This window comes from Herpailurus yagouaroundi, unplaced genomic scaffold, assembly GCF_014898765.1.
Source record: "Herpailurus yagouaroundi ecotype Mexico unplaced genomic scaffold, PumYag 160, whole genome shotgun sequence".
NCBI lineage: Eukaryota > Metazoa > Chordata > Mammalia > Carnivora > Felidae > Herpailurus > Herpailurus yagouaroundi.
Window position 1 is genome coordinate 51,020,873 of NW_024412401.1, and position 14,956 is coordinate 51,035,828.

Sequence of the window (14,956 nt, forward strand, 5' to 3'; positions counted from 1 at the left end):
AAGAGGTGGACACTTAACCGGCTGAGCTACCCAGGCGCTGCTACCATTTTCCATTTGTCACAGCATTTTTGAGAACTCATTCTCTTCCATATCTACACCAACACTTGGTAAGGTCATTGATTTTAATTTAATTTAATTTAATTAATTTATTTATTTTTTAAATATATGAAATTTATTGTCAAATTGGTTTCCATACAACATCTAGTGCTCATCCCAACAGGTGCCCTCCTCAATACACATCACCCACCCTCTCCTCCCTCCCACCCCCCATCAGCCCTCAGTTTGTTCTCAGTTTTTAAGAGTCTCTTATGCTTTGGCTCTCTGATTTTAATTTTAAACATCTAATAGATGTGTAGTGGTATCTCATTGTGGTTTTAATTTGTGTTTCCCACATGACTAGTGATGTTGAGCATCTTTTTACATGCTTATTTGCTTATATTTTTGTTGAAGTGTTTATCCAGTCTTTGCTACCATGGTCTTACTGGGTTATTTGTCTTACTGAATTTTAAGAGTTCTTGGGGTGCCTGTGTGGCTCAGTCGGTTGAGCGTCCGACTTCAGCTCAGGTCACGATCTCGCGGTCCGTGAGTTTGAGCCCTGCATCGGGCTCTGGGCTGATGGCTCAGAGCCTGGAGCCTGCTTCCGATTCTGTGTCTCCCTCTCTCTCTCTCTGCCCCTCCCGCGTTCATGCTCTGTCTCTCTCTGTCCCAAAAATAAATAAACGTTAAAAAAAAAAATTAAAAAAAAAAAAAAGTTCTCAATGTAGGGGCGCCCAGGTGGCTCAGTCAGTTGGGCGTCTGACTTTGGTTCAGGTCATGATCTCACGATTCATGGGTTCGAGCCCCACATTGGGTTCTGTGCTGACAACTCAGAGCCTGGAGCCTGCTTTAGAATCTGTGTCTGCCTCTCTCTTTGCCCCTCCCCTGCTTATGCTCACTCGCTTTCTCTCAAAAATAAATAAATAAATAAACATAAAGAAAAAGTTCTCGATGTATTCTGAAGACAAGCCATTTGACAGATAAATGTTTTACAAATATTTTCTCTCACTTTTTGGCTTTCTTTCTTTTTCTTTTTCCTTTTTTTTTTCACCTAAACTGTCTTAAGACCAAACTTAAATTTTGATAAAATCTGTTTTATCAGTCTCTTTCTCTTCAGATTCTTGCCTTTTGGGCCTTGTTTCAAGAACTCCTTGCTTAGGGGCACTTGGGTGGCTCAGTCAGCTGAGCGTCTGACTGCCTCCTGGTTTCAGCTCAGGTCATGATCTCACGGTTTGTGGGATCAAGCCCCAAGTGGGGCTGAGTGCTGATAGCGAGGAGCCTGCTTGGGATTCTCTCTCTCTTCTCTTTCTCTCTCTCTCTCTCTCTCTCTCTCTTAAATAAACTTAAAAAACAATCTTTGCTTAACCTAATGTCACATTTTATTTGTTTTCTTTTAGAAGTATAATATTTTTAGCACATTTATTTACTTCAGTAATTACTTTTTAGTTAATTTTAGTGTATGGTGTTGAGGTAAGGGATGGGATTAATTTTTTTCCCCCATACAGAGATCTTCTCCCAGTGCCATTTATTGAAAAGACTTGTCTTTTCCCATTGGATTATCTTGGCATCTTTGTAAACAAATCAATTGATCATAAAATGTGTATCTACGTCTGATGCATTGAACTCTACATCTGTCTTTACATTAATATCACACTGTCTTGATTAAGATAGTTTTATTAGTAAATCTTAAAATTAGGTAGTGTAATTCTTTCAACCTCATTCTTTTTTTTTTTTTTTTAAATTTTTTTTTTTTTTTAACGTTTATTTATTTTTTTGGGACAGAGAGAGACAGAGCATGAACGGGGGAGGGGCAGAGAGAGAGGGAGACACAGAATCAGAAACAGGCTCCAGGCTCTGAGCCATCAGTCCAGAGCCCGACGCGGGGCTCGAACTCACTGACCGCAAGATCGTGACCTGGCTGAAGTCAGACGCTTAACCGACTGCGCCACCCAGGCGCCCCACAACCTCATTCTTTTTAAAAATGTTTTGACTATTCTAGGTCCTTTACTTTTCCACAGCAACTTTAGAATTAGCTTGTCTCTTTCTTCCAAAAAAAAATGCTTTCTAGGATTTTGGTCAGAATTTTGTTGACTCCATAAATCAATTTGAGGAGAATTGCCATCTTAATAATGTTATTAAGTCTTCTGATCCATGAACCGGGTATATCTCTTCATTTAGTATATCTTGTTTACCTAAGTAAGGTTTTATTTTCAGTATTCATATATTACACATTTTTTGTTAAATTTATTCTTAAATATTTTATTTTAAAATGTTTCTGAAAAATATTTTTTGTAAATATTTTTCTTTAATCTTTTTTAATTTTTATTTTCTTAATTTTAGAGAGAGTGTACAAGTGGGGGAGGGAGCAGAGGGACAGAGAGAGTGAATCTTAAAAAGGCTCCATGCTCAGCATGCAGCCTGACATGGGGCTCAATCTCACAACTGGAACATCATGACCTGAGCTGAAATCAAGAGTGAGACACTTGGGGTGCCTGAGTGGCTCAGTCAGTTAAGTGTCTGACTTCGGCTCAGGTAACCATCTCATGGTTTGTGAGTTTGAGTCCCGAATCTGGGCTTTCTGCTGTCAGCACGGAGCCTCCTTTAGATCCTTTGTCCTCTCTCTCTCTCTCTGCCCTTCCCCTGCTCATGTGCGCGTGTGCCTGCTCACTCTATGAAAAATAAATAAGCATTAAAAAAAAGAGAGAGGATCGGGCACTTAACCGACTGAGCCACCCAGGTGCCACATTCTTTTCCTAATTTTTAAGATAGAAACTTAGAGGGGCGCCTGGGTGACTCAGTCGGTTAAGCGTCTGACTTTGGCTCAGGTCATGATCTTGCGGTCTGTGAGTTCGAGCCCCGCGTCGGGCTCTGGGCTGACAGCTCAGAGCCTGGAGCCTGTTTCAGGTTCTGTGCCTCCCTCTCTCTCTGACCCTCCCCCGTTCATGCTCTGTCTTTCCCTGTCTCAAAAATAAATACACATTAAAAAAAAATTAAAAAAAAAGATAGAGACTTAGAGAACAGATTTTAGAACATTCCTAATAAATAACTATAAATGTTGCTTTAAGTATTGCTTTTTGCCGTATCCTAAAAATTTGGGATGTTGGATTTTCACTATCATTCAGTTCAAAATAGTGTCTAATTTCCCTTGTGATTTCCTTTGACCCTTGTATTATTTAGAGTGTGTTGTTTAATTTCCAAACATTGGATGTTTTCTTAGATATCTTAATGATTTTTTTTTTTTAATTTTTTTTTTTCAACGTTTATTTATTTTTGGGACAGAGAGAGATAGAGCATGAATGGGGGAGGGGCAGAGAGAGAGGGAGACACAGAATTGGAAACAGGCTCCAGGCTCTGAGCCATCAGCCCAGAGCCCGACGCGGGGCTCGAACTCACGGACCGTGAGATCGTGACCTGGCTGAAGTCGGACGCTTAACCGACTGCGCCACCCAGGCGCCCCTATCTTATTGATTTTTAATTTGACTCCATTATGATCAAAGAACATATTTTGTATCATTTTGATCTTTTTATTTTTTTTAATAACTTTATTTTTTGTTTTAGAGAGAGAGAGGACATGAGTGAGCGAGCAGCGGGGGGGGGGGGGGGGGAGAGAAAGAGAGAATCCCACGTAGGCTCTGCACTGTCAGCGAGGAGCCCAGAGTGGGCCCAAGCTCACCCGAAGAGGGACTTGAACACAAGAACTGTGAGATGACCTTAGCCAAAGTTGGATGCTTAACCGACTGAGCCACCCAGATGCCCCCATTTTGGTCTTTTAAAATTTACTGTCCCGTGGGTTATGGCCCATTATATGACATATCTTGGTAAATGTACCACGAACACATAAAAGAATGTGTATTCGGAAGTAGTTGGGTATGATTGTGCAAAATACCAGTCAGGTCAAGATTATTTAGTTGTGTGGTTTTGCCAGTTTTTTATCTGGTCTGTCAGTTGTACGTTGGTTTTATTTATTTATTTTAATTTTTTGGAGTCTGGTTGACACACAATGTTACATAAGTTTCAGGTGTACAGCATCGTGATTCAGCGTCTCAGCACGTTTTGCTGTGCTCACCACGAGTGTGGCTATCATCTGTTACTACACAGTGTTATTATATCATTGACTATATTTTCTACTCTGTGTTTATTCCCATGACTTATTCATTCCATAACTGGATGCCTGTATCTACCACTCCCCTCACCCATTTTGCCCATCTCCCCAACCCCTCCCCTCTGGCAACCATCAGTTTGTCTCTGTATTTACAGGTCTCATTCTGCTTTTTGTATGTTTCTTCATTTGTTTTGTTTCTTTGTTTCCAGATATGAGTGAAATCACATGGTATTTGTCTTTCTCTAACTTCTTTCACTCAGCATAGTGCCTTCTGGGTCCATCCATGTTGTTGCAAGTGGCAAGATCTCATCCTTTTTGTCGCTCTGTAGTGTTCCATTGCATGTGCACACGCATGAGTGTGTGTGTACCACATCTATCATCTAAGAAGGACACTTAGTTTGCTTCTATATCTTGGCTATCGTAAATAATGCTGCAGTAAACATAGGGGTGCATGTATCTTTTTGAATTAGTGTTTGCATTTTCTTTGGGTAAATACCCGACAGTGGAATTATTGTATCATACGGTATTTTGTGTTTTTTTAATATTTTAAAGAAACTTGATACTATTTTCCACAGTGGCTGCACCAATTTAGATTCCCACCAACAGTGCGCAAGGGTTTGTTTTTCCCCACATCTTCACCAACACTTGTTTGTACATCCAAGGGAGCTGGGTAAAATAAATTATGGCCAAGCAAACAAAACAAACAAATAAATATGGCATTTCCATGTGGTGGAGTGCTGTGCAACTTTAAAAAATAATGAGGGGACTGATAGTGAAAAATAAGAAAATTCTTAATGTACTATTAGAGGAAATAATCTGTAAGATACATTGTTAAGTGAAAAAAGTAAGGTGCGGAATAGTTGGTATAGTATATTTGGTTTAGAGATGGATGGTTGGATGCATAGGTAGGTAGGTTGGTGGACAGACTGTAGAATGAAAGAAGGAGTGTGTGGCATATTACTGGAAGGAAAGACAAAAACCTCTGACAGTGGTTGCCTCTAGGGACAGGTTTGGATGACTGGGCATTGGGAATTGTAGGGAGGCAGGCTTTTTGGTGTCGCTTCCAAAATCTTTTTCTGTAATCTTTTAATAGATCCTTAATATTTAACAAAGAAGGAGGCTTTTTTTTTTTACTCTATTCTTATACATGTATTATCTAATAAAAGTAACTTTAAAATGTTTTATGTTTTAAAATCTGACTTTATTTTTCCCATTTTTCCTTCATTGTGCAGACTGAGCGCCAGGTATCTCGCTGGTTTGTTCAGTGCCTTCGGGAACAGTCCATGCTGCTAGAAATTATTTTCCTTTATTATGCATACTTTGAGATGGCACCTAGTGACCTGTTGGCATTAACCAAGATGTTTAAAGAGCAAGGATTTGGTAGTAGGCAGACCAACAGGCACCTGGTGGATGAGACCATGGACCCTTTCGTGGATAGGATTGGGTAAGTCTATTGAACTTGTGCAGTGTTTAGAACATTGATATTCTAGTTCCTGTGAATGGGTGAGGGGAGAGTCTAGATGCGCTTTTCACTTAGTGGGTAGGGAAACAGATGGGTGTGCTTCACGTTCCCAGTCTTACAGGGAGTAAAGACTGAGACTGAGAGGGACGTGTTTTCTCAAAATACGTATTCCATTCTCATCTTTTACTATCTTCACTTAAGAGGTTCATCTAGTCAACAGAAAATGTAGTGAGTGTCAATGGTAGGCCAGTGCAAATGCTAAGAAGACAATGACAAGGCAGATGTGTCCTCTACCCTCTTTGAAGTCCTCATCTACGGACTTTGAATTTTATGGCAGTGAATAGAGCCACATCTTTTTTTCACATGTACGAAAATACATTGTTGATGTTTTTTGACATAAATGGTATATGCTTTTACAACTAAATTTTCCACATAACTAGATGTCCTGGAACTCTTTCATCTCAGGATGTTCTTCTTAGCTGCTGCATATTAATACATAGTATGGATGTTTATTTCATGGTTCACTAATGGTAGGCAGTTAGCTATTTTGCACATTCCAAATAATGCTTATATAGAACATTCTTTACAAGCCCCTCTGTGCATCTGGATGAGTACAACTCTAAAATAAAGATCTAGAAATGTAATTGTTGGGTTGAAGGGTATGTGCCTTTGTATTATAAAATATCTGTTGCCAAATTGTTTTCCACAAAGCCTGTACCAATTTACACTTCAACCGACAGTGGGAGGAGAGAACCAGTTTCCCCACAACCTTGCAAACCCTTGATACTATCTATCGCCCCCCTCAGTTTGATCCCTTTGGTGCACTGATTTGCCTTTCTCGGGTTATCCGTGATGTGGAGCTTTTCTTACCTGCTCTTGGTACAACCTCTGGGGTGAGCTGCCTGTTTGCATCTGTGTCAGTGAGGAGGAGATTCAGCTGCATTTAACAAAAAGGATGATGTTATCGTGGTTAGAATGGGTATATATATCCACGTTTTGAGGCCTGTTTCCTCTGTGAACAAAGATACACACCTGAGTGGTGAGATGCTTTATCTGGGTCAGATGTAATTGGTGGCTATAGAAACTTCCAGTCCTGGATCTGTGCTTTGGCAGGCACAAGCCCCACGTGACTGTCAGGAACTTTAAATGTGGCTGGTCCAGGGACTCCTGGCTGGCTTGGTCGGTGGAGCATGTGACTCTCTTGATCTTGGGGTCAGTCATGAGTTCGAGCCCCATGTTGGGTGTAGAGGTTACTTAAATAAAACTTAAAAAAAAAAATGTGGCTGGTCAAACTGAGGTGTGCTGGAAGTGTAAAATACATACTGAGTTTAGAAGACTTAGTATGAAAAAAAAGCACAAAAACCCATTAATAATTTTTTTTGAAAAAAATAATTTTTTTGATATTAAAGCATCTTGCATTTCACCTTATTCTCCTTCAAGGTTCAAAGTGGCACATGTGACATCATGATACCGTTTTCCTTTCCAGCTACTTCAGTGCCCTTATCCTGGTGGAAGGCATGGATATTGAATCCTTGCATAAGTGTGCTTTGGATGACAGAAGAGAACTGCACCAGTTTGCCCAGGACGGGCTTATTTGTCAGGTGAACTTGGAATAGCTGCATTTCTCTTTGAAGACAGTTTAGAGTTAGGAGTATGTTTTTAACCCTTCAACTGTACTGCCCCTTGAAACTTTCCTTGTGGAATTAGAGGTCCTACATTGTTACGAAGTTAACTGGTGGGGTGCCTGGGTGGCTTAGTTGGTTAAGTGGCTGGCTTCGGCTCAGGTCATGATCTCGCGGTCCGTGAGTTCGAGCCCCGCGTCGGGCTCTGTGCTGACAGCTTAGAGCCTGGAGCCTGTTTCAGATTCTGTGTCTCCCTCTCTTTGACCCTCCCCTGTTCATGCTCTGTCTCTCCCTGTCTCAAAAATAAATAAAACATTAAAAAAAATTAAAAAAAAAAAAGTTAACTGGATCTGGAAGAAATCTCAGGTTTTGGTGATAGTTGATATCACATAGGTGATAGTCGAATCTATGAGAATGAGTGGAGTCACTCAGAGAGATGGCATTAGGAAAAAAAGAGGCCCAAGGACAGAACCTTGGGGCGTGTCTTCATTTATGGAGCTTGTGCAAGAAGATCAAAGGGAAAGCACGTTGAGATGCGATGGTTAGATACAAAATTGGGAAAGATCAGGAAAAGTTAAAGAAGGATTGGGAAATTTTCTAAAGAAAGTTCCACTTGAACATGTATTTTACAACGTTACATTCGACTACTTACAGTCAGAAGAAACGAAGTGTGGGCACAGGGAAGAGTAGCGGAAGGGTTTATTAGTGAGGTGGCTGGGGGGTGGGGAGGAGTACGTACCCAAATGGGGCAAGGGGCCACTGGGCAGTTGTAAGACTTACTGCATGTGACAGAGGGTCCCATCTGGGGCTCTGACCCTTTGTTTTAGAGACACAGATTTTGTTTTTTCTTTTCATCAGGATATGGACCGTTTGATGTTGACCTTCGGGGACATTCCACACCATGCCCCAGTGCTTTTGGCCTGGGCTCTTCTCCGTCACACCCTGCATCCAGAAGAGACCAGCAGCGTTGTCCGAAAGATAGGCGGCACAGCCATCCAGCTGAATGTATTTCAGTACTTGACCCGACTGCTCCGCTCGCTGGCCAGTGGGGGAAATGATGTGAGGCTCGGGCTGTTGGTATTTGAGCAGGAGATGAGCAGAGAGCAGGGGAGAAGCTCGTTCATGAATCATGATAGTAGTAATGATAATTGTAGTAGTGACGTGGATAATGATGGTGGTGTTTCCAACTCTGTAGAGCATCTGGTATGACTAGACACTGTGCTTAGCTTTTTCTGTACGTTACTTTATTTCATCCTTATAACGCTTATTTGCACTAGGAATTTTCATCCTGTTTTACATATTAAGAAGTTGAGACTCAGGGAGATGTAATTTGTTCACAAGAACAATAACCACCAACTAGTAGTAGATACAGTTTGAACCCACAGTGTCTGACTCTGCCTGCCAGTAGAGGATACTATGCCAGTACGGTAATCTGGAAGATAGCTTTGGCCATATTGACTGGAAAAATCTTTTTTGGGGAGCTTTGTCATTCAACTGTAGCAGGATGTATTAGCCATTCTCTTGAGGCTGGTGTTTGGGCTTAATTTCAGAGGCACTGTTGTCAGCTTGTTCTGACACACTAACAGGAAACCTCGGCTGGCAGACACCACTGGTTGGCATTGGTTCGTTTATCTTGGTGATAGTTCAGCCTGCTGCATTCATACCAGCGCATAGAGACCCTTTATCCTCTTTTCTAGACTGGGTGTGGTTTTCTTCCCCACGAAACTAATCATTTTGAGAATGGTTCCTTTCCGATTGTATTCTTGGCTATGTTGTAATATTTATGGTTCCTGCTTTTTCATTTCTCCCCCTCGCCTTCCTGATCTTGGGACTAAATCGGAAGAATTATAAAGCCTTGGATTCTCTTCCATTTGTTTATAGAGACCTGATTAATGTGCTAGGATTATGCTGAAGCTGCGGGGGGAAGACTTGTTATTCAGAATTGTTCACTGACTCCTTTGCCATTGCAGTGTACCACCAGCACCGCGTGCATGTGTGTGTATGGACTGCTCTCTTTCGTTCTCACCTCGCTGGAGCTGCACACACTGGGCAACCAGCAGGTTAGTACCTGGTTCTTGTGAGACTTTCTGGCATTGCAGTCATGTCCCTAAGATACCCCTTTGGAGCTGATACAGCACACACCCACATACCTCTGGTGTTCATTTGTTTATTGCTGTTTCTTCGCATTTATTGTATTATATATGATACATATGGACGATAGAAAAATCAGAAGGTGCTGATAAAAAGAAAAAAGTATAATCCCACCACACAGGACAACTTCTGTTAATATTATGATGCGTTCTCCTCTAAACATTTTCTGCATATATATGTTAAAAATATAACCATTTGTCTCTAAAACTGGAATCACAACGTACATACTGCTTTGTAATCTCATTTTGGAATGGTGCATCAGTCCCAAACATCTGTGGGTGCTAATAAAATATTCTTCTACAATATATTTTTTTTTTTAAATCACGTTTATTTATTTTTGGGACAGAGAGAGACAGAGCATGAACGGGGGAGGGGCAGAGAGAGAGGGAGACACAGAATCGGAAACAGGCTCCAGGCTTTGAGCCATCAGCCCAGAGCCTGACGCGGGGCTCGAACTCACAGACCGCGAGATCGTGACCTGGCTGAAGTCGGACGCTTAACCGACTGCGCCACCCAGGCGCCCCACTTCTACAATATTTTTAAAGCCTGAAACATTTCAGGGGCACCTGGGTGGCTCAGTCAGTTGAGCGTCTGACTTCGGCTCAGGTCATGATCTCATGGTTTGTGAGTTCGAGCCCCACGTCGGGCTCTGTGCTGACAGCTCAGAACTTGGAGCCTGCTTCCAATTCTGTCTCCCCGCTCTCTCTGCCCCTCCACCACTCGTGCTCTGTCTCTCTCAAAAACTAAATAAACATTAAAAAAAAACAAAACCCTGAAACATTTCAAACTTCAGACTCCTAAACAATCTTATTATCAGCTTCCAAATTATCAACTCACAGCAGATCTTGGTGCTCTTTCCCTCCTTGATTATTTTGAAGCACATCCCTGACATAAGTTTCATCTATGAATTTTTGATGAACCAGAAGAGGAGTTAGTAAAACTTTACAACCAGTACCATAACTAACAAGCTGTATCTTAAAAAAAAATTTTTTTTAAACGTTTATTTTTGAGAGACAGAGAGAGACAGAGAATGAGCAGGAGAGGAACAGAGAGAGAGAGGGAGACGCAGAATCCGAAGCAGGCTCCAGGCTCCGAGCTGTCAGCACAGAGCCCAAAGCAGGGCTCGAATCCACAAACTGAGATCATGACCTGAGCTGAAGTCGGACGCTTAACCGACTGAGCCACCCAGGTGCCCCTGTATCTTTAAATATCAAGTCAGAATTTAAATGTCTAGGTAACTCGTAAATGTCATAAATTTGTTATAAGTTTGTGTGTTTGGATCAGGATCTAAATAAATAAGGTCCACATGTTATGGGTCGATAACTGTCCAAAGTTTTAGTCACCTGTGCTTTGCACTGTAGTGGACCCAAGCCACATCATTGTCTAGATAATGATGGTCTAAATCCATTAGTTCCTTAGGAGTTACAAAATGGCACTATTCTATCTTATTTATTGGTTGGAACATTGCTATAAAAAATTTGTTTCACAGTATATGCAAATATTAAGTTGTTATGTTATATACCTAAAACTAATGTAATATGTTATACCTCAAATAATTTTTGTTCTCACTACTATCCGATACTCTGGTATAGAGTACTGTGCTTGCTCGTTTTCCTATATTTACTAATTTTCCCTACCATCCTGTAAAGGTGGCTAATGAGGTTTTTAAGTTTTTATATGTCATGGTGAACTCATGGGTATAAATGTGTTAGCTCTGTTTTAATCTAATGCTGTTACTATTCTTAGGCTCCAATTACCCACCTTTGGCCAGTAAGAACTCTTTCAGAAGAGCCCCTCTATCTGTCCTGCACTGCTCTTATGTATTTTGATAGCTCTGTTGCTTTCTGGTATGACACACTGTTGTAGGATTATCTTACAAGATTCTCACCCCAGACCTGGAATCCGCCATTTCTCTAAGGAAGCCTGGTTCCTTTCAGTGGAGAGTGCTGTTTAAGGAGTTCTTTATAACTAAGTCTTTGTATTCATTTTTTTAATGACTTGTTTTGGAAATTGAAGGAATTGGTGAAGTTGCAGAAACTGAAAATTTATTATCATTAGAAGAGAAATTGGTGTTCACTGGAGGACTCCATTTCCAAAGTTCCAGGGGCATAGCATGAGCTTTGCATCCTTTGCCAAAATTCTGGTCCCATGTGGACCTCAATGTACGTAGTGGGAGGACTGGTATTAACATACCAAGGATGTGAGAGTCCTAGCACTTGGGTTTTTTAAAGAAATCATTCTCAGTGTGTGCCAGGCTCTGTGCTAGGTGCTGAGGGTTAAAAACTTGAAGAGCCACTCTTGCCCTCTAGGAGAACAGTTCAGCCTAGCCTAGTTGCACCTCACCTTTACTAGCACCTTAATGTTTACAGTTTACGGTCCGCTTCTGTACACATTGTCCTCTTCCGTCCTCAGAGTGGTGCTATGAGGCGGATAATACTGTCGCCATTTTATAGCTAAAGATTTTGAAGTTCAGAGAGTTTCACTTGTCTAACACCATACAATAGGCATAATGTACACCCTAGATGGGGTGTAATCTTTTTAAACCCACAGTTCTTTCTGACCTAGTATGTGGAAATATTGTTGCTGTTTTGATTTGAACAGAGATACAGTAAAAGAGATATGACTGCGTCAGCTACGGAAACTAAGCTATTTTCTTCCCCATCCCCCAACAGGATGTAATTGACACAGCATGTGAAGTCCTGGCAGATCCTTCTCTTCCAGAACTATTCTGGGGAACAGTAAGTGTGTCAGAGGGAATTATGCTATAAGATATTCTAGTAGCAAAACAATTGATCAAGCACTTAGTTTGTGATTGGTCTCATATTAAGCGTTTATGTCATTTTGTATTTACTCTTTATGAAAATCTATAAAGTAGATAGAATTATAATCACCATTTTGCATATGAGGAAAGGTGATGCTTAGAGATATGAAGTGACTTGCCTAAGGTTACACAGCTAGATGAACAGCCAGCCTCAGGAAGCAGTTCTGGCTGACTTCAGTCTGTAGTCTGTGTTATTAACCAGCATGTTCTGTATCCTACCCACCAAGTCTATTTTCACATTGTTAGTCTCAGGCACCAGTAGTGCTGTAAGTCTTGAACATGCTAGTGGGGGACTATAATTCTGAGTTGTCAGAATATTGTTAACAAGTTAGATAAGAATTTGGCTTCAGAGAGAACAGCTTCTCACCAGTACATAGGCTTAGAATTAGCACCAGTCCGAAGCCCCAGGGTCCAGCTGATGAATAAATCTGTTCTCTCTTGTACTGTGGCCTGACTGATATGCCTCTAGGTCTTATCCTCTTCTTCCTGAGTCACTGTCGTCTCGAACAGTGTTCCTGGGAGAGGGTGGCCTGAAACAATATTTAGATTAAGGATCTGTTACTCGTGTGTGGTGGGAAATGCTAACATGTTGTTGGCCGCTTTTCACATTATTCAAAACCTCTCCTGCAATGGCGGATAGCATTGTCTTCCTGTTGGGAGGATGGCCAGGAAAAGGTCACTGGAGGCAGTGGTATTCTCTTTTCAGGTCCTGATAAATCTGATGTTGAAAGCCTTTCTCAGTGAAATTCTGGAAATCTTCAATTGTTAGGGAGGGGTGATGTCTGCCCGGAGGAAAGGACTGTTTTTAGATTTTCTTATGATTGCTGGGCAGTTCGGAGATGTGTTAATTCACGGATGGTGTTGAAGGTCAGTGACCTCTTTTCTTCTGCCACAGGAGCCAACCTCTGGGCTCGGGATCATTCTGGACAGTGTATGTGGGATGTTTCCCCATCTCCTCTCCCCACTCCTGCAGTTGCTACGAGCCCTCGTATCAGGAAAGTCTACTGCCAAAAAGGTAGGTTGTTCAGTTAGATGCTTGATTTCAGACTGTGGGAGAGGTTTTGGGGGATGCCACTGCCATGGCAAGAATTAGTCTGAAGTTGAACGAACAGTGCCAGAGATAGTGCTTAAGTTCTCTTAAATTAAGTACCTATTGCAGACACTGAGTGAGACACAGTATAAAGTTCCTTACTGTCTCATCGGAAGAGAATAACAATAGATACAAGGAAGAAATAGCTGATACAGCCATACGGTAAATGTCATTTGAGTAGTAAAGACCTACTGTTTAGGAGAGCCAGCAGTCTGTGGAGTGAGAGGCCTTGAGCTAAGTGTTAAAGGGTGCTGAGGGTTGGCAAGGAGCATAGAGGCAATTCTAAGAAGAGTCACGGTGGCAGGTTTGTGAGAAGTTTGAGAGTCAGACACAGTCTGACCGAAAGAGCAGAACAGATGTGGGACCCCTTACATGTCCCCGAGGTAAGCGTGTGGCTGGATTTTTTCTGTGTGTTGGCAGGTGTATAGTTTCTTGGATAAGATGTCTTTCTACAATGAACTTTACAAGCACAAGCCCCATGATGTGATCTCCCACGAAGATGGAACTCTCTGGCGGAGGCAAACGTCCAAACTCCTTTACCCTCTTGGTAAGATGGAGACCCTCCCTGGCTCAGTAGCCACCTCTCCTCAGCTTCTGTTTAGACCTCAGCACTGCTGTTTGAGCCATTTCATGCTCGTTCCCTAAAGCAGCTCCTCTCCGCTGCGCTCGTTGAGGAATTATTAGTCTATTTCTCACTTTTTTGTATCATTAGATTGACCTGAGCCGAAATCAAGAGTCAGATGCCCAACTGACTGAGCCACCCAGGCACCCCAGATTATTTTATTTAAAAAATAATGGGTGTTCATTGTAAAGAGAAACAGCACAGATAGACACTTTACAAAGTTCATCTGTTCAGACTTGTCCGTCAGATAGTCAGTGTTAAGAGCTGGCATGTGTTCTTGTGCACACCGTACACTCTCCTAGATTGATTCTGCAACTCATTTTTCTTATATGTGGATCTGACTCGTTCTCTTTTAGTAACTACAGAATTATTCTAGATATTCCATCATTTTGTATCTTTTTCCTTCCAAAGGACATGTAGGCTATGTTGGGTTTTGGTCACTACAAACAATGCTCCTTTGGGTACTTGTACTTTATATACTGGTATTTTTATTTTTAGTACATAGAGTCCTCAAACCGGGGTTGTCTGATAAAAGGGTATATACGAGAATAATTTTGTGGGGTAGAAGGGTATATTAAAATAACAATTTTAAATGGGTAAAAGGGTATATATACAGTAACAATTTGAAATACGTGTCAGCAACAGATGAAATAGATCAACAAAATGTGTTATATGTTTACAGTGTGATATTATTCAGCCTTGAAAAGAAAGGGAATTCTGACACACGTGCTACACATGGGTGACCCCAGCATAGCAGTGTTAGCTAGTGGGACGAGAGTCTGTCCATTTCTGTGTGATTAAATGTTGTTGTCTGATGTAGGAGTCGCTTTTTCCTATTGTATCGCTGGATATTAGACTAATTTCTCTTCCTCTCTTCCTTAGGGGGTCAGACCAACCTTCGCATACCTCAGGGCACAGTAGGCCAAGTAGTGCTGGACGACAGGGCTTACCTGGTACGATGGGAGTACTCTTACAGTAGCTGGACCCTCTTTACCTGCGAGATTGAAATGCTGTTGCATGTTGTTTCCACTGCAGGTGAGGTCAGCTTGG

General features: G+C 41.5%; 1 protein-coding gene across 3 annotated transcripts in view; it reads left to right on the forward strand.

The window, feature by feature from the left end:
* Positions 1 to 14,956, forward strand: part of NUP188 (nucleoporin 188) — a 60,190-nt gene that overhangs the window by 27,052 nt on the left and 18,182 nt on the right. For all 3 annotated transcript variants that reach the window (XM_040482588.1, XM_040482586.1, XM_040482587.1), the window contains 8 exons: positions 5,371 to 5,582; positions 7,087 to 7,201; positions 8,081 to 8,281; positions 9,193 to 9,282; positions 12,046 to 12,111; positions 13,090 to 13,209; positions 13,705 to 13,831; positions 14,789 to 14,941. In XM_040482588.1, coding sequence (XP_040338522.1) covers positions 5,371 to 5,582; positions 7,087 to 7,201; positions 8,081 to 8,281; positions 9,193 to 9,282; positions 12,046 to 12,111; positions 13,090 to 13,209; positions 13,705 to 13,831; positions 14,789 to 14,941 — 1,084 coding nt within the window. The remainder of the gene's footprint in view (positions 1 to 5,370; positions 5,583 to 7,086; positions 7,202 to 8,080; positions 8,282 to 9,192; positions 9,283 to 12,045; positions 12,112 to 13,089; positions 13,210 to 13,704; positions 13,832 to 14,788; positions 14,942 to 14,956) is intronic.